The sequence below is a fragment of the Ixodes scapularis genome, unplaced genomic scaffold, assembly GCF_016920785.2.
Source record: "Ixodes scapularis isolate PalLabHiFi unplaced genomic scaffold, ASM1692078v2 PGA_scaffold3__209_contigs__length_174095766, whole genome shotgun sequence".
Taxonomy (NCBI): domain Eukaryota; kingdom Metazoa; phylum Arthropoda; class Arachnida; order Ixodida; family Ixodidae; genus Ixodes; species Ixodes scapularis.
In genome coordinates, this window is record NW_024609868.1 from 86546750 (window position 1) to 86563366 (window position 16617).

Here is a 16617-nt window from a genome sequence, read left to right on the forward strand (position 1 = left end):
TGACATTATTTTCCCACGGGGCTCTCGAGCCTGTCGCAGGCTTATGCAGGTCCTTTTTTTGCGTTTCTTAAAGGACTCTGGACTTTTAGCACAATTTTAAAAGCAGCCGATTCCAGAACAGCGTGTGTGTGTGTGTGTGTGGGTGTGGATGTGTAGCGACAAGTGGTTATTAACACTGACCGCCGGCTTTCCTTCTCTTTCCTACCTTCCTCCTTCCCCATCTCCTGTTTCCTTTCTCTGCTCTTCTTTACGTTTCCCTCTGTTCTTCGGACGGGACATCGTCGGCGTTTTTCCCGCATGACAAACTCCGTCCTCTCTACTACTTCACGGAAATCCTCCCCTCCCCTCCTCCCAAGAGGACATGACGCAAAAAATATCGCCCCAAGAAATTCCATGATTGGCCACATGTGATGTGTTTGTTGATTCGGGATCACAGGAAAACACATTTACCTCATCTACATGCACTACATATAGCAATGATGAGCCTAGGCTAGTTAATGAAAAACAGAGACACAGAAGAAAAACATAGGAGGATAACCGAGGAGCAAAATATGCTCGTCTTATGTGGGTTTCTTAACCAACGGCCGGCCAGTGTGCTACGCGACAGCAGTAGTAATACGGTGATCCTTCGACGTCGCCATGTCGAAGACGCCTATGTCACGAGTAAGGCGGGAATAGTGCTCCTCGTGATTGAGACATCGTTACAGTTGCCGAAGGCAAAAGTAATACTGTGTTCTCCATATTGCATTGGAGTTCTGCTCGTGAAATGCATGCAAGTGCCCTTATATAATGTAATCGTTAGAAAAGTTGAGGATGCCCGAAGAGTCCATTAGCCTGACCTTAATTGAAATAACATTGAAGTGATACAAAGCCCAGTAAAAGAGGAGAGAGGCACATGAAAAGTCCTGTCAGTAAGAGGGACGCATCTGAGGCTAGTTAGCTGAACCCTCCAGAAAGGATCGATGCGTCTCGCGAAGTCAGAAGAGAATAAATAACTTCTGAGCTCTTGAAAGAGCGGTAACAATCCGAGGACACGCTAGACGTCTGTCGAAATACTATCAGTCAAGTTTACAATACAAAATACGGGATCGGGATACAGTTTTTATATCTCGAAGCGGGTATTATGCCGACGATATAAACAGAAGGGCGAAACAGCGCCGGGCAGCAGCGTGGGCGACTCAGCGAATGCCACAAAAAAGCCCGTGCTCGCCGAGCGGGTGCTGGGTACCGTAAAGTGGTTCAACGTCAAGAACGGCTACGGCTTTATCAACCGCGGCGACACGCGGGTAGACACCTTCGTTCATTAAGCCGCCATTACGCTCAACAACCCGCAGAAGATCATGCGAGGCGTCGGCAAGGGTGTGACCGTCGAGTTTGACGTCGTCGTTGTCGAGGAGGGCCGTGAGGCCGCCAACGTGATAAGTCTTCACGGCGAGCCTATGCAGGGCTCCCCTTACGCTGCGGACAGAAGACACTTCGGAGGACGCTGGTTCCCAATACGTTGTCCACGCCGACCGATGGCCAACACGCGCCGCGGTGCGCGGGACTCGGACGACTTCCGCGACGTGGTGCTCGTGCCAGATGCCCTGCGGCCACAACAGCTACCGCTACGATGGGTGCAGCTTGGGAGACCCTTTGCACACCGTTACTACCGCCATCCCAGAAGTTTGACCAGGGGCTCGGTTCCCACCGAAGACGTAAGGCCCCACTTCCATTTTGAAGAGGAGGACGGATAGGAAAACACACTCGAGTCAAACGCAGGCCAGGTCGACGTTTCTACGAGAGGTACTTCCGCAGGCACAGTGGAACATCCAGGAGTGATCCAGAGGAGTTCGACATCGAGCAGGCGCCGAGAAACGCGCCGGGTTCGTGGCGCAGGCCGTGGCCAAGGTCGACGTCGCCTTCGAAGGCGGCCGCCAGACGTGACCAGGAGTTGTGCAGCGAACGCTTTTCGGCAGAAAGCGTCGGAAGCGCTCTAAAGGAAGACGGGGGAAAAAAAAAAAGAGAGGTCGATGCGTCCGCGAAGGGAAGCACCGATTCCAAGCATTCCTAGAAGGAACTCTGCGAGAAAAAGTCTGTGGTGCAGGCCGAGGAGTTGGTCAGCCCTTTATTTTATACTCTGCCTGGTCAGTCCTGGCTAGAAAGCTCCGGCCGCATGACTGATGCGACGATGTAGAGAGGTGCCGAGGCGCGCCCGTCTGTCTCGATGTTGCGGATGCTTACCGAACCATCTGGGCCGTTGCGATTCGTCTCGGGATACGTCGCCCAGTTACGCGCCGGGCCGCCGCGGCTACCCCGAGGGAGGTTGGTAAAGCCGAGCCAGGACACGTCAGACTTCTTTGAGGTTATGAAATCGACTGGCTGCAACCGCGGGCGCCGCTCTTCTTCTTTCTTTAAATTCTTCTTTTAATTCATCATCAACAGCACTATACAACATTCTCCCTTCCTTGAAAAACTAAGCTGACGGTGCTGGAAAAACACGACACCGAAAAAACAGTCATTCAAACGACTGACAGCTGTCGCTACGAACAAGTCTGAAAAACAAGTTTTTATACTTCCAAGACCTTGATTATTACTAATGGAATAAAAGGCACTTTGACATTGTTTCACAACTATTTTCCCCCTTCCTGAAAAAAACAAAACAAACAAACATAACATGAAGAAAAAAAGAAACACAGTGTAGCACAGAGCATGACAGTTATATATCCCAAATGTACGATGTAGATGCAGCTGAGGTATGGCCAAAAAGTGAAAGTACATAGTCTTTGAGATAGATGGGAGTCTTTCCTTGTCTCACTGGGCAACCTGGGGCCACTGGCGGTGCAGTCGCTGCGAGTTCTGGAACCGAGGGTGCACAACAACTTTCCGCACTGAGACCGGTGTCTTCTAGAGGAGGCACCGATGGGGGTGTACTAGGGCTGATGTCTTCTAGAGGAGGCATCGATGTGGGTGTATTAGGACGGAGCACCACGGGGCTGCTTGTAGCCAGAGGTCCCAATGAAACTATAGGTAGGCGGTCAGGCTCTAAAATCGGCCGTGCCTGACAAACTGGAAGGGCGGGTCTGGAACCAGCTGTGGTCCAGAAACGAGGGCCAGGTGTCGAACCGGCTGTGGTCCAGCAACTGGAAAGGGAGGAACTGGAACCTGCTGGGGCACCGTCACAGCAGACAGTGATAGTTCAGGATGGATGGAACCCGAATCCGAGGTCGTAGGAAAGACGGTAGGGGCAGCACAGCAGTAGTGGTAACAGGCTAGGAACGCTCTGTAGGAAGAGGATTGTCGTCATCATCATCATCATCCCAGTCATTAGTTTTGTCGGTCGCTGCATGTGGTTCCATAAAAGCCTTCGTTAACTTTGCAGCATTCCAGCGTCGCCCATAAGCAAATTGATAAGTAGATGGACCGACCTGTGTTTGAATCACTTGTGGTTTGGAATAACAGCTCTGTAACTTGCTACGATCTTGAGGGTAGAAAATAGGAACGGCTTGACCAAGTGCAAATTGTGGTTGTCGCACAGCTCGACGTGTATCGGAGTATGTCTTAATTTGTGTTGGTAATGATGTACTTTTTCGTGGAGGTCTTCATGTTGCACAGGATCGACTGGAACCTCTCGGGTCGGTAGACCCTGTAAATCCAGCTTAGACCCATAAATCCGTTCATGTGAAAAAAACGAAGGTGGTTGACCTGTGGCAGGATGCTTGGTCCTGCGATATGCTTCAAGGTAGTCTCGTACCGCATCAGGAAGAGGACGTGCATGTAGGACAGCCAGTTGCAGACAAGACTTCGAGGCGCGGTTAAATCGTTTCACTTGGCCATTACTTCGTGGATGATAAAGAGATGTTTTGATATGCTTGATACCATGCTCACGAAGAAAGTGTTGAAATTCGCGAGAAAAAAAACTGAACTCCATTGTTCATGAACAACTCACAAAGCAAGCCTTCACGTGCAAAAACATTCTTCAGAAAATTAATAACCGTAGATTATGTGACTGAAGAAACAGCTTCTACTTCACGGCACTTAGAGTGATAATCTATTAAAACGATGAAAAACGCTGAGTAGTGGGCGCTCTCTCCACCGGTTCCACGATGTTGAGTGCTAGCTTCTCCCAGGGTTGCTGAGGAGATTTCACAGGCTGCAGCGGAGCAGGTGCTGCTTTTGCAGTCTTGTTGGTAGAGTGACATAGAGAACAATTTTTTACCTTGTACTCGATCTGTTGATCCATCTGTAGCCACCAATACTGATCTCTTATTATATTTGTAGTCCTGGAGATACCTTGATGTGTCTCATGGGCCAGCTGTATTATATGGTCACGCAACTTCTCAGGGACGACGATCTTTTCCCCTTGACAGAGGATACCCTGATGAAGCGAGAATTGATCTCGAACGTTGAAATACGGTCGAAGGTCTGGTAAGCTGAAACTATCTTCCGGCCAGGACGAAATAGTTTAACGAATCACTCGAAGTATAACGATGTCGTTGGCCGTAGCCTCCAGAAATTCTTCGTGGGTACTTCGTGGGTAGTTCTTGGAACTGGGTACCGTCCTCCGTGTCGGACAAGGTAAGTCGTAAGAACGCATTGGCGACCAAGTTATCGGTGCCCTTTGGGTATTCCATAGTAAAGTTTAAATTCAGCAGCCTTGCTGCCCAACGAGTTATCCGCAGCGGACGAACGCCAAAGCCTTTGTCGGACAGTAAGGTGAATAAAGCTTGGTAGTCGGTCCGGATGACAAATGGACAACCGACGAGGTAGACGTGCCATTTTTCGCACGCTCATAGTCATGCCAGTGCTTCTTTTTCTCCTGCAGAAACCTACGCTCAGCATCAATGTGCGAGCGCGAACAAAACGTAACGGGGTGCAACTTATTTCCATGTTGTTGCTGAAGGACTGCTCCAATGCCATAGTTTAAAGCGTCTGTGGAAACGACAACGGGCAACGCTGGATTGAGCATAGACGAAATTTGCGCGTGCTGAATGCAGGCCTTTACTTCCTGGAAGCTAGCTTCGACCTTGGAGACCAGACAAAACGAACTCCCTTACGGAGTAACCTACGGAGAGGTTCCACGACAGTTGAACAACGCGGAATAAATTTACTGTAATATTCTACTAGCCCGAGAAACGCTTTCAACTTTGACGGTTACGACGGAGTTGGAAAATTTACGACAGCTTCTACATTAGATGAAAAGGGTGCTAAGCCTTTCACAGAGAGATTGTGACCTAAATATGACAGTTCTTGCACGTTAGAGACATCCTTTCTGTTCAGCTTCATTCTCGCGCGGGAGGTACAGGACAAAATGCGATACACGTTTTCGTCGTGTTTGCAATCCGACAATCTAAAAACAATGCTATCATCCAAATAAAGCCTGACACCCTGACAATCCTTCAAGATTTTAGACATGTTACAATTGAAAACGAGCGTGTTGGTTAATAGATACAAAACTTGAAAGTATAAAACAGAGAGGACGAGGACGGGAACAGGCCATCTTTCATTTGGCAACAACATAGCATGTTGTTGCTAAATGAAAGATGTCCTGTTCCCGTCCTCGTCCTCTCTGTTTTATACTTTCAAGTTTTGTATTTTAGACATGATGTCTTGAAAAGCCGCAGGCGCTGACGCCAGCCCAAACAAACACGCATAACGCGGAAAAGTCCCTTAGGCGTTACAAAGGCCACCCGCAGGGGGCACCTGTGAAAGCAGGTGTTTAGAGAGTGGCGTCTCCACGGACCCCGAGCCATGCGGGTTCGCCGGCCCACGTCTGGCTGTGCGTGGCTTTCCCGTGTCTGGGGAAAGGGGCATCCTGGTGGTTGAGCCGAGCCCGGGTCAGGTTTGGACCCTTCGGGGCCCCCCGGGTGAGGCAATAGACCACTTCGGCCCCCGGTTCTCATAGACGCGAGTCCCAGCTGGTAAGGCCCGGCCAGGATGATTCAGTCTAGTCGCCTTTTCTTCTGCTATCTCCTCCGATCTTTCACTTTTACCTTTCCTGTTTCTTTTACTTCTCTCTTACTTCTCTTACTCCCTTTTCACCCCTCTTTGGCGGCAAGGGCTAACCTTGGGTGCCGATGGACCTCTGTCTTGACCCACACTTGGGTATAGTTTCCCGGCAGCACTGTTAGCGTAACGTCTCCAGCCAAGCTCTTCTTATTCTGGTGCGTTACCTAACCCCTTGTCGTGCTCGGTGGTGGGCGGTGCACCGCGGATTCTGAACACTCTTTGCCCTCCTATCGGGCCCCTATCTTCCAAACCCCGTTCAGGGTAAGCCTTTAAAAGGCATTGTCTTGAACCCAAGACCATCGACAAAGATTCTGAAGGAGAAACATTTACGATTTTTTTTTGTTCATCCACTTGATAAACAAAAACCTGTTGCAAAGGTACTAGAAAACCTTGCCGGATTCTCTTACAAGGCTAAAAAGCAGCACCGGAGACCTCCTAGTGGAGGTAACCACCAAAAAACAAAGTGAAGCGATCCTGAAGCTGACTAGTTCTTTTGATGTTCAAGTGTCGGTTAGCCCTCACCGCACGCTCAACACCATCCGTAGGGCCCCCTCCGAGGACGACTCCTTACACACTAGTGGGGAAGAACTTCTCGAGGGACTCCAAGGTGTTGACGTTGTTGCCGTTAAGCGCATCATATTCCGTAAAAATGGTGAGGAAATTCCTTCCAAACACGTAATCCTTACTTTTGAAAGAAACACATTGCCAGAAACCATCAAGGCAGGATACCTTAACTGCCGCATCCGCCCTTACGTCCCCAACCCACAGCGGTGCTTCCGTTGCCAGCGTCATGGCCACGGATCACGCAGCTGTCGAGGGAAGGAGACGTGTGCAAAGTGCGGCAGCCACGACCATCTAGCCGACATCTGTGAAGCGGCAGCTTTCTGTGCCAACTGCAAGGGTCCTCACGCTGCGTACTCTCGTTCTTGCCCCTCATGGCGACAAGAAAAAGAAATCCTCACCTTAAGAGCAAAAGAAAACTTATCCAGAAGCAAAGCAAAGGTTCTCCTTTGCTTTGCGCCCTCCACCGCGAACGGAATCGAAGGCCACGCAGGTCTTGCCTGAAGCCCTGGCAGTAACCCTTCGGGCCCCAACCCCCCCCCCCCCCCCCCCCCCACCCCCCGCAGGGGCAGCAGCTCCCCCCACCTTCTGGAGAGAGCACACTAGCTGCCCTCAAGTCTAAGGACAGGCAGGCAACGCCATTGCGAGTCCTTACTTCGACGCCTTCCCCCGAGGAGAAGGAGCGACACTCTCGCCCCAGCTCACTGGAGAGGGCCTCCTCCAAAGAGCGGCGCAACTCCCGTTCAGCTCCCCCAGTACCCAAGGGGTCCGAGCGGGCAGAGTTGAAAGACGCTCTGCCCAGCACCTCCGCTGCCTCTTCGGCTGGTCGCGGCCGGGGCCTCTCTCTCCGTGATCCAAGTCGGAAGAAAACGCTGGTTAACACCAGCGACACGACTCAAGAGGCAGACTTGTCCATGGAGTTAGACGATTCGGCTGCTCCTGCTTCTGACCCGGATAGCATGGAGTGGCAGACGTAGACCTGTGCAGGGAAGAGCAAAAAACCGGTTACTGCGCCGGAGTAATTCAAGTGGTCTCTCTCCCGAGTTTTAATCTTTTTACTACCGAGTTTTAGTGATTTACATTTTCCGATAAAAACAAATTTTATAAATGGCAAAAGTAAATTTTATGCAACGGAATTGTCGCGGCCTTTTAAGAAATATTGATGATATAAATCATTTCATGGAGGAGCTTCGGCCGATAGCTCGTGCTCTTCAGGAAACTCATCGTCATGATCGCTCTCCTCATATTTTAAGACGTCACCGGGTCTTTAGGAAAGACCGTCTTAGTGATACTCTCTCTGGTGGCGTGGCAGTGGTTGTACAAGGTGGGGTCGCCTGCTCTGAGGTCCCGCTCTGCGCGCGACTTGAAGCCGTGGCAGTGCGCCTTCTTTTAGACCGCCTCATAATTGTAATGTCACTTTATTTACCACCTAACACTCCATTGCATCTTAGTGAATTGCAGGGTCTTGTAGGTCAGCTGCCACAACCCTTTATGATTCTAGGCGATTTTAATGCCCATCACCCCCTATGGGGTAGTATTCGTCAAGACTCTCGTGGAGGTGTAGTTGAACGTTTTTTATTGGCATCTGGGCAATGCCTTCTTAATGGGAGAGAGCCAACATTTTTCAGTGCAGCTCACACCACATTTACATCCATAGATCTGTCGATCTCATCCCCCTCATCGTTTCCTTGGTTTACATGCAATGTTCTCAACAACCTTTTTGGCAGTGATCACTTTCCGATTGTTTTAGAGAGCGTTGTTCAGCTGCCCTCACTTTTGAAACGTATCCCTAGGTGGAAGTTAGATAAACTGACTGGTCACTTTTTGGGTTACATTCCACCTTGGACCCTTATCTGCTTTCTTCTATGTCTCCCGAAGATGCTACACTGTATATTACTGAGCAGATACTAAATGCTGCTGAGGTGTCTATTCCACGAACCTCTGGTAAAGTGCCAAAAAAATGCAAACAATGGTGGAACATGGAGTGTGCCACAACCTTAGTGGATCAAAACAGGGCTTGGGGCAAACTTCGCAGATATCCCACATCATGTAATCTCGCAGAGTTCAGGCAGCGGAAAGCTAAAGCCCGTTGGACCAGGAAGCAGTCAAAATGGAAATCCTGGATGAAGTATGTTTCTTCTATAAATAGTTTTGTGCCAGCCAAGGAGGTTCGGGATAGATACAGGAAAATAAATGGAGACTATAGGTGCTTTGCAATTCCTACTTTTGATACCCCTTCTTCATCTTTAGTTGACATCGGCAACATCCTTGGTGAACATTTTTATAACACATCCAGCTCGGCAAAATACAGTGATTTGTTCAGTAGATTTAAATCTCCTGCAGAGCGCAAAACATCTCCATGTCTGGAGGAGACTCTGAGCCTTATAACCAGCCTTTTACGCAGTGTGAACTTGAAATGGCACTTGACATAACGAGGGTTTCTGCTTCAGGGCCCGACGTAGTTCATTGTGAAATGCTTCGTCGCCTTTCTCCTGAGTCCCTGAAAAGTCTTCTCTTGTTCTTCCATTTATTGTGGGAAAAAGCCTGCTTTCCCCATGCCTGGAAGCATGCACATGTCATCCCGCTCCTAAAGCCACAGAAAGACCCTTCACTACCATCAAGTTACCGTCCCATTGCTCTGACGAGCTGTATTGGGAAAATATTTGAAAGGCTTATAAGCAGGCGGTTAGTATACATATTAGAAAGGCAAAAGGTCTTTGACAAAAATCAGTGCGGGTTTCGCCGAGGTCAATCTACTCTTGATAATTAGGTTCGCCTGGAAACCGTTATATGCGAGGTATTTGTGAACAAGCAACACTGTGTTGCAGAGTTTTTTGACTTAGACAAGGGGTATGATACCACTTGGAGATACGATATCCTGAAAGACATGTATGGCTTGCAATATCCACGGTAGGATGTTGCAATGTATTAACAACTTTCTAACAAAACAGAACCTTTCAAGTCCGGCTTGGCAGCACCCTGTCTAAACCTTTTGTTCAAGAAAACGGAGTCCCACAGGGAGGCATTTTGAGCGTCACTTTGTTTGTACTGAAAATGAATTCTCTCGCACGAATGCTACCTCGGTCTATTTCCCACTCTCTTTATGCTGACGATATACAGATCTCCTCATCTTCTTGCAATCTTTCTAGTTGTGAGCGGCAGTTACAACTGGCTATAAACAAACTTTGTAAGTGGGCAGACGAAAATGGTTTCAAGTTCTCTGTTGCAAAGACGGTCTGTGTGCCTTTTTCCCTACGTCGCGGGCTCTCCTTAGACTCAGCTTTGGAACTAAACGGTACTCTGATTCCTGTTAGGAAGGAGCACAGGTTTCTTGGTGTCATATTTGACAAAAAAGCTCCCTTTATTCCCCACCTGAAACTTCTCAAGGAAATTTGCCTTCGTTCCACAAACCTTTTGAAAGTTTTGGCTCATAAATCATGGGGGTCGCATCGGAAATGTCTCTTGCATTTGTACACCGCGCTTGTGCGATCTCGTCTTGATTATGGCGCCGTGGTGTACGGATCAGCTCGCCCGTCTGCTCTCAAGATATTGGATCCTGTACATCATCTTGGCTTGCGTTTGGCAACAGGTGCTTTTCGGACATCGCCTGTACTTAGTCTGTATGCGGAATCAAATGAGATGTCGCTGTGCAAAAGATGTCAATACCTCAGCCTAACCTACGCTTCCAGGATCCTAGCAAACCCTGATCACCCAACGTATCATTCCGTACGAAGATCTCAATTCTACCGTCTCTTTGAAAATAAACCAAGCATTGTCAGACCCTTAAGTTTTCGTATAGAGGAATTTTGTTCCTCACTTCAACTTCGTCTGAACGAACTTAACCTGATTCAGAACACACTCTGCGTGGCACCCTGGAATGTGGTGCGTGTTTTTTGTGACTGGACGTTCACTGAGTTTATAAGAATGGCATATCAGCTCTTGTGATTCAGCAGGATATACTTGACCTGGAAGAAAAATATAAAGATTACGCTCACTTTTACACGGACGGTGCCAAGACTTCATCGTTTGTCGGGTGTGCCGTGCATTCAGCTCGTTTTGTAAAAGTTAAACGTCTGGAGGAATTTGCGAGTATATTGACTGCTGAAATCTATGCTGTGTCTTTTGCACTGGATTATATTCTGAAGACTAAAACTAGACGGGCCGTATTATTTGTGGACTCTGGTGATGGCAGACAGAGTGGGCCATGGAGTGTAATAACAAGCTCCTTCAACGCAAACCAGTCCTTAAATCTTGGGAGAGTTCCTCACTGAATAGCCGCTTTCGCTAAAGGCTCTGTAAACGGCCACCCACACTAGCGAGAAAACGCGCGCGGCGCGCCGATCGCGGGAAAACGCGTCCCGCATCCTGAAGACCACACTAGATAGAGTTCTGCCGCCGCGAATGTCACCTGACAGCACAGGAGGCCTCGCGCACTCTTGAAGCATCCGAGCGAGCGCATGATTTCCCGCAATATCTCGAGGATCCTCGAGGCAATCGAGCGGGCGAGGGACGCTTTTGCTCGCCGAAGATCGAGTCCACACCGTGATCGAGTCATGACAGGTACAGATGAGCTCGTAATTACGGTCAACACAATCATTCTTGTGTGCTCACTACTTCTCCGTCGTCGGCGCATCCAAAAAGCCAAGAAACGTAGATGGTGGGTTCGACCAAGCTTGCGCTACCGAAATCTGGAAGGACAGGCCAGTGCTTTGCTGCCTCGCCTGCGCGCCACAGACGAAATTTACTTTCGAGAGTGAGTAACTACAACCATTCTCTACCTTAAAAGTGTTCACCATATACAATGGTAAACGGATGTTTTTTTTATCGCTTTTTGGTCTCCAGCTTCCTGCGAATGGCACCCAGCACATTTGATTCCTTGCTGGAACTCATCCGTCCAGCGATCGAACGTAAGGTGACGCCGTTCCGCGACCCGATATCAGCACACGACCGGCTTGTTATCACCGTCAGGTAAAGGGGGGGGGGGAAGGGGGGGGGGGAGATTGGCATTACGACGTCAGCATATCGCTATCTTGATGTTATAATGAATCTTCCGAGTGAGCAAGCAGGTCTTGCGGAGAATTAAAAGCAACTGCGAGGTGCGCTAAGCGAGCGTTGTAAGAAAAAAAAACGCGCGTATTACCAAGACACCTCTTCTTTTGTGATTCCAGATTCCTTGCAAATGGCGACACATTCCGTAGTTCGTCTTTTAATTTTTTGGTGGGCCGATCAACAGCGGCTGGGATTGTGAAGGAAACATGCGCTGCAATGTGGAACATTCTGCAGCCCATCTACGTGAAATTTCCACAGGGGCCAACCGAATGGAAAAAGGTTAGGGACGGTACCTGTTAGGTCACACTATGCCATGCTCACTTCCCACTTTTTTTGTGACCACCATTATTTTAGATTGCAGCAGAGATAGATTTACTCTGGAATTTTCCTAATTGTATTGGTTGCATTGATGGAAAACATGTCAACATTGAGTGCCCCAGCAACTCAGGTGCAAGAAACCTGAACTATAAGAAGACATTTAGTACAGTTCTTATGGCAGTATGTGATGCACGCTACAGGTAGGATTCATTTGATCAATTATTTAAATAAGTGTTTTTAATAGCATGGCATCTTGGTTATGAGTGCAAAGAAAGCTACCACTACTAAGAAAACGAGGATACTAAAATTTTGTACTTTATATTGCATCATATTGAATGTATCGACTTCTACCTGCTGTTTTATTTCAGCTTCACGTATGTTGACATCGGTCATTATGGCGGAGAGAGTGATGGAGGGTTTTTTTCAAGGACGCCACTTTTCGGGGTTCTAGCTGACAGCGGATATGGCATCCCTCCTCCTGCAAATGTGGGCTCTGCAGGCCTGATCCCTTACTTAATGGTCGGGGATGAGGCGTTTCCGCTGAAGCCCTTTCTCATGAGGCCATATCCTGGGCGCGGCAAGTCTTGCTATTGATTTTCGTATAGTATAGCTTACATTATTTATTTGTAAAAAAAGAAAACCGCATTGTGCTTTCTTTTTATTTAAAAATTATTGCATACTCATTTCGCACGTCATGAAATTAGTTATTTATGGAAATGTACTTTGCAGGAAATGCCATTATTTTATTCTGTTAGCAGATGCATTCGTCTGTGCAGAATCTGTCGGTTTTAACCGGAAAACACGAGCGCGCAGCCTGCCAGAATTGGCACACTATTGCTCGATAGTCAGCTTAATCAGAGACAATGTTACGCATGCGGTGGTTAATACTGACGTCTCAATTTTGCATATTTCTTCAGAGCTCCAAAGTTGCAGAAACAGGGAACCTGACCGGGAAGAGTACCTGAAAATGGCCACCTTTAATTACCGGCTGAGCCGTGCGAGACGGCTCATAGAGAATGCGTTTGGGATCATGGCCAGCAGGTGGCGTATTCTACGAAGAGCATTTCGAGCCTCGGAAGAAACAACAGAAAATATTGTGAAGGCGTGCGTGGCTTTGCACAACTTTCTGCTCAAGAATTCTGCCATGTCAAGGTCAGCGTACAATCCTCCGGGTTATGTGGACAGCGAGGACTGGCAGGGAAATCTCACACATGGGTCATGGAGAAATGACGACAGGGGGCTGCCGTTGAGGGACATGGCGGGCCTGGGGTCCCACTCTCCCGGGTAATTATTCCAGCAGATGGGCCGCGGGGATAAAAAAGTGATATTTAGGTTTGCAATTTCCTACTTGCGTGCATTACCGAAAATGCTATGCCTGCTGACTTTTCATTCCATTGACAGACATTGTGTAATCTTGTACTTCAGGACTGCTTTGGAAGTACGGGACCGACTGGCCACATACTTCCTCAACGAGGGAAAGGTCCCGTGGCAAGAAAGAATCGTAACTCGAGCGGGACAGCAGGTAATGACCGATCATCAAAGTAACTAATTTTTCAACGAAATATTGATGTCTTCTCTGAAGGATGCGAACATCAAGTATAGAAAGTGTACACGATTAAATTTGTAAGTAACGTGCTTCCTTAATTTGTAGTATAGATCTGCAAGACCAAAGTCTTAGATAAATAACACGAACAATGACGTTTCGGTTGAGCATTCATTCCAACATCTTCATCTCAGCCTCATACAGCAGTTGGTTGATCTTATGCATTACCTCACATCTTAGCTTTTGTGAAAGCAATGCCAGTTTGGATTCAATCCATTGTGCCCCCGCCGTACAGTCGTTTTTAATGACAGGCGTGTCGGCCTTGTGCGAGATGGCGTTCAATGTTGCCGAGCAGCTGTGGAGGACGCTCTGCACAGAGTCCTCGAAGCTATCCTGGCCCCGTTGATTCTTTTTTCTGCAAAACAGTCCAAACGTTGATTTTCACGCAATAGTATTTTTTAATAGGAAACAACGTAAGTACCGGGATGATGGTACTTGGTCAGCAGGCCTCTTGGCTGATCTGGGCAAACCAAAGGAAGCAAATCAGCCAGGACGTACAGGAATATTGAAGACATGATTTTCTTACCGTGAAGGACCTACATCGGCTCCCGTGCCTGGGTGTTCATAGATGCTGCAAAATAAAGGCAGACTGTGAATTTGTGCTTCAGTATTGTAAGAAGAGTATGCAGTGCACCTTGCAGCACCAATAAAGGATTGAGACCGCACACCTTGGGCTGTTTTCCTCCGATAGCAAGAGAGCAGGGCCATTGGAGTACCTGGATTATTTATTGCAGATGTGCGGCGTTTCACTCATGGCACAGGCCATGCCACAGGAAAGAGGTTACGACAAAGCAATATAAAGTATGCTTACATTGCTTCAAAAACAACCCTAGCAGGGCTCAGGGGACAGCTGTGCGTAGAAATTTGGTTAAAGTTAGTACCACATTTTGTTGTGCTCTGACCACAGGTAATTTAAACATGAGTGGTGTCTACCTTTCTGCGTGGTCAAGACTTGCTGCACTCGAACTGGATGTGGAGGGCTGCTCTGTGTCCCTGCATAACAGTAGCTATAAGCCTTGCTTAACAAAAACGCTGGGGCAGTGAAATTCGTAAGTTTATAAAGGAGTTTTCTAGGGTAAAACGTAGCAGACAGGAAAAGAAAAATACAGCATCATACCTATCTTCCTCAACCGGCAAGTTTGTGGCGGTCCTTAATAAAACCAAAAATGTACCCTCTCAAATTAGACGCAATCATTTCACACGCTCACATGAGCACCATAGTTACAGATTACCTTTCAGCGTAGTGCGGCGTGTTCTTAAGAACGTCGTTGATCACGTCAAATAAAACCCACTTTGTTTTTACTTTCCCAACATTTCCGCTGGAGCCGCTCCTCGGTTTTTGCACACCGGAAACAATCTTCAACCAGCGGTCCCTGACATTCTTAAATTTGGCCGCGGCTGCTTCTCCTGCACGGTATATGCCTCCATTAGAAATTAAACGGTTTACTGCATTGTTGAGACAAAACTGGGCAAAGCAAGCCCGAGAAGCTTGCTGTGCCCGCAAAAGAGAGTCGATGCACGGCTGTCATAACTAAGCTAGGCGCCTAGATGTCCTTCTGTTTAGGGTGATGCCATCGTTTGTAGTACCCGATGCCGACAGCACGAGCTCACAGGGAAAACACAAAGAAATCTCCGGTAACAAAAAGTCGCCGTAGCACAGTCAGCGCCACGAGCGCGTGCAGAGACACGTCCTTTCACGCGCTTGAAAACAAAAAAATACAAACGAGCGTTCGGAACAAAATGGCCAGATGTCATCACCCCAAGCAAAGCGCACATGAAGGCCCCCTAATCTCAGGGGCGGATTTAGAGGGGGGGTCCGGATGTCCTGATCCCCCTCTTGATTTCTGCATGTGTAAAATTTAGGGCATGAAACGAGGGAAAGGGGGAGGGGTTTCCTAAACAAATGGTACGTTGACCAACACCTGACCCCCCTCCCCCCCCCCCCCCCCCCCCTTAGGAAATTCCTGCATCCGCCCCTGCCTGAACCAGCTTCATATCAGCTGCTGAGCCCAACAGACACCTGTGCTTATTTCTTCGAAAGTTACTTCGGAACCCATTACGGGAACCCCTGCGCTAACATCACGGAGTCGGCGCGAGAGGCGTTCACACAACTCGAGTAGGTCGCAAAATAACTCACCGGTGAGACCGAAATCCTCGCCGATAATCGCCCATCGGTTCAGCTTCTCCGCTTTTTCCTTGAACTCCGGGTGTTTTTTATCGTATAGAAACGGGTACATCCGTACCGTTTCGATAAAGCGCTCCATCGTCCTCGTGTTGTTTTCTAGGCTCATGGCGGAAAGATTGTTCGCTGGCTCGCCTGGGCTCGCCACTACTCGGCGGCTCAACTTTCTCGCGAAAGCGTTGCCATGGCATCGCACGTGACTGGATGTGACGCCTCTGATTGGCGCGTCTGCGCCAGCGGCAAGCGGCATACCGAGCGGCAGGAAAATCTTCCCGCTCAACCGATTTTGCGGAACGCGTTTTCAACGCGATCGGCGCGCCGAGCGCGTTTTCTCGCTAGTGTGGGTGGCCCTTTATACTCCGACGTAACGCGTGCGCGCGTGCAAGCGCGTCACAGCGACGTCACGTCGGCCAAAACCCGACGCTCTATATTCCGGCGTCGTGGCGTAACCGACGCGACCGGCTGCGTTCGACGCAGCCTGACCGCCTCGACGCCAATATGGAGCATGCAGTATTCCGCACCGGCCGCCCCAGCGACGCCGGACCAGGATGCATCACGCGCTGGCTCCCGGCAGCCCTCGCGCGGGAAGCGCGGCGAATACGAGCAATAGCAGACGACGGGAGCACCACTCCGTGTGGCGTCATGTTTGAAGAATCGGACTCGGTCGTCGAGAAGCTCATCGAGGGAATTCGTCCTCACCCGTGTGTCTACGACACGAGAAAGCTTGAGTAAAGTAGACCGTGCGCTTGTCAAAGGTGTGTCGTATGTACATAGACCGCCTACGCTTGCGGCGCAGGCGGTGCACCAACACTGCAAGTGCGAGTTTTCGTCGTGCAAGGTACGTCCACGCCATCGCTCGAACTTAGCGCTCAAGAAGCGCGAGAATTTTCGTCTGCTATTCGAAACGAAAAGGAGC

General features: G+C 48.9%; 3 protein-coding genes and 1 pseudogene across 3 annotated transcripts; 3 read left to right on the top strand and 1 right to left on the bottom strand.

The window, feature by feature from the left end:
• The first annotated feature begins 639 nt into the window (after positions 1 to 639).
• LOC121837222 lies at positions 640 to 2176 on the top strand (annotated as a pseudogene).
• An 8777-nt stretch (positions 2177 to 10953) lies between these two features.
• LOC121837223 (protein ALP1-like) lies at positions 10954 to 12510 on the top strand. The gene is made up of 6 exons (XM_042292792.1): positions 10954 to 11109; positions 11191 to 11302; positions 11392 to 11517; positions 11718 to 11877; positions 11953 to 12116; positions 12285 to 12510. Exons 1-6 carry the CDS (start codon positions 11007 to 11009, stop codon positions 12508 to 12510), a joined length of 891 nt encoding a protein of 296 aa, XP_042148726.1. The 5' UTR covers positions 10954 to 11006.
• A 91-nt stretch (positions 12511 to 12601) lies between these two features.
• On the top strand, positions 12602 to 14119 carry LOC121832866. The gene is made up of 3 exons (XM_042292526.1): positions 12602 to 13200; positions 13342 to 13438; positions 13925 to 14119. Exons 1-3 carry the CDS (start codon positions 12611 to 12613, stop codon positions 13934 to 13936), a joined length of 699 nt encoding a protein of 232 aa, XP_042148460.1. The 5' UTR covers positions 12602 to 12610; the 3' UTR covers positions 13937 to 14119.
• LOC115324866 lies at positions 13622 to 15990 on the bottom strand. The gene is made up of 7 exons (XM_040215914.2): positions 15657 to 15990; positions 14453 to 14512; positions 14331 to 14369; positions 14188 to 14235; positions 14046 to 14090; positions 13941 to 13979; positions 13622 to 13874 (listed from the first exon to the last, which is right to left on the bottom strand). Exons 1-7 carry the CDS (start codon positions 15689 to 15691, stop codon positions 13631 to 13633), a joined length of 510 nt encoding a protein of 169 aa, XP_040071848.2. The 5' UTR covers positions 15692 to 15990; the 3' UTR covers positions 13622 to 13630.
• Positions 15991 to 16617: the final 627 nt, after the last annotated feature.

Excerpts from the sequence above, each read along its gene's own strand:
- LOC121837223 (XM_042292792.1), top strand. The coding sequence starts at position 11,007 with ATGATTTCCCGCAATATCTCGAGGATCCTCGAGGCAATCGAGCGGGCG. Across the intron at positions 11,518-11,717 it reads CGGCTTGTTATCACCGTCAG|ATTCCTTGCAAATGGCGACA; the intron begins GTAAAGGGGGGG and ends TTGTGATTCCAG. Across the intron at positions 11,878-11,952 it reads GGCCAACCGAATGGAAAAAG|ATTGCAGCAGAGATAGATTT; the intron begins GTTAGGGACGGT and ends CCATTATTTTAG.
- LOC121832866 (XM_042292526.1), top strand. The coding sequence starts at position 12,611 with ATGAAATTAGTTATTTATGGAAATGTACTTTGCAGGAAATGCCATTAT. Across the intron at positions 13,201-13,341 it reads CTGGGGTCCCACTCTCCCGG|GACTGCTTTGGAAGTACGGG; the intron begins GTAATTATTCCA and ends CTTGTACTTCAG.
- LOC115324866 (XM_040215914.2), bottom strand. The coding sequence starts at position 15,691 with ATGGGCGATTATCGGCGAGGATTTCGGTCTCACCG. Across the intron at positions 14,091-14,187 it reads TCGGAGGAAAACAGCCCAAG|CATCTATGAACACCCAGGCA; the intron begins GTGTGCGGTCTC and ends TTTATTTTGCAG. Across the intron at positions 13,875-13,940 it reads GACCAAGTACCATCATCCCG|AAAAAAGAATCAACGGGGCC; the intron begins GTACTTACGTTG and ends ACTGTTTTGCAG.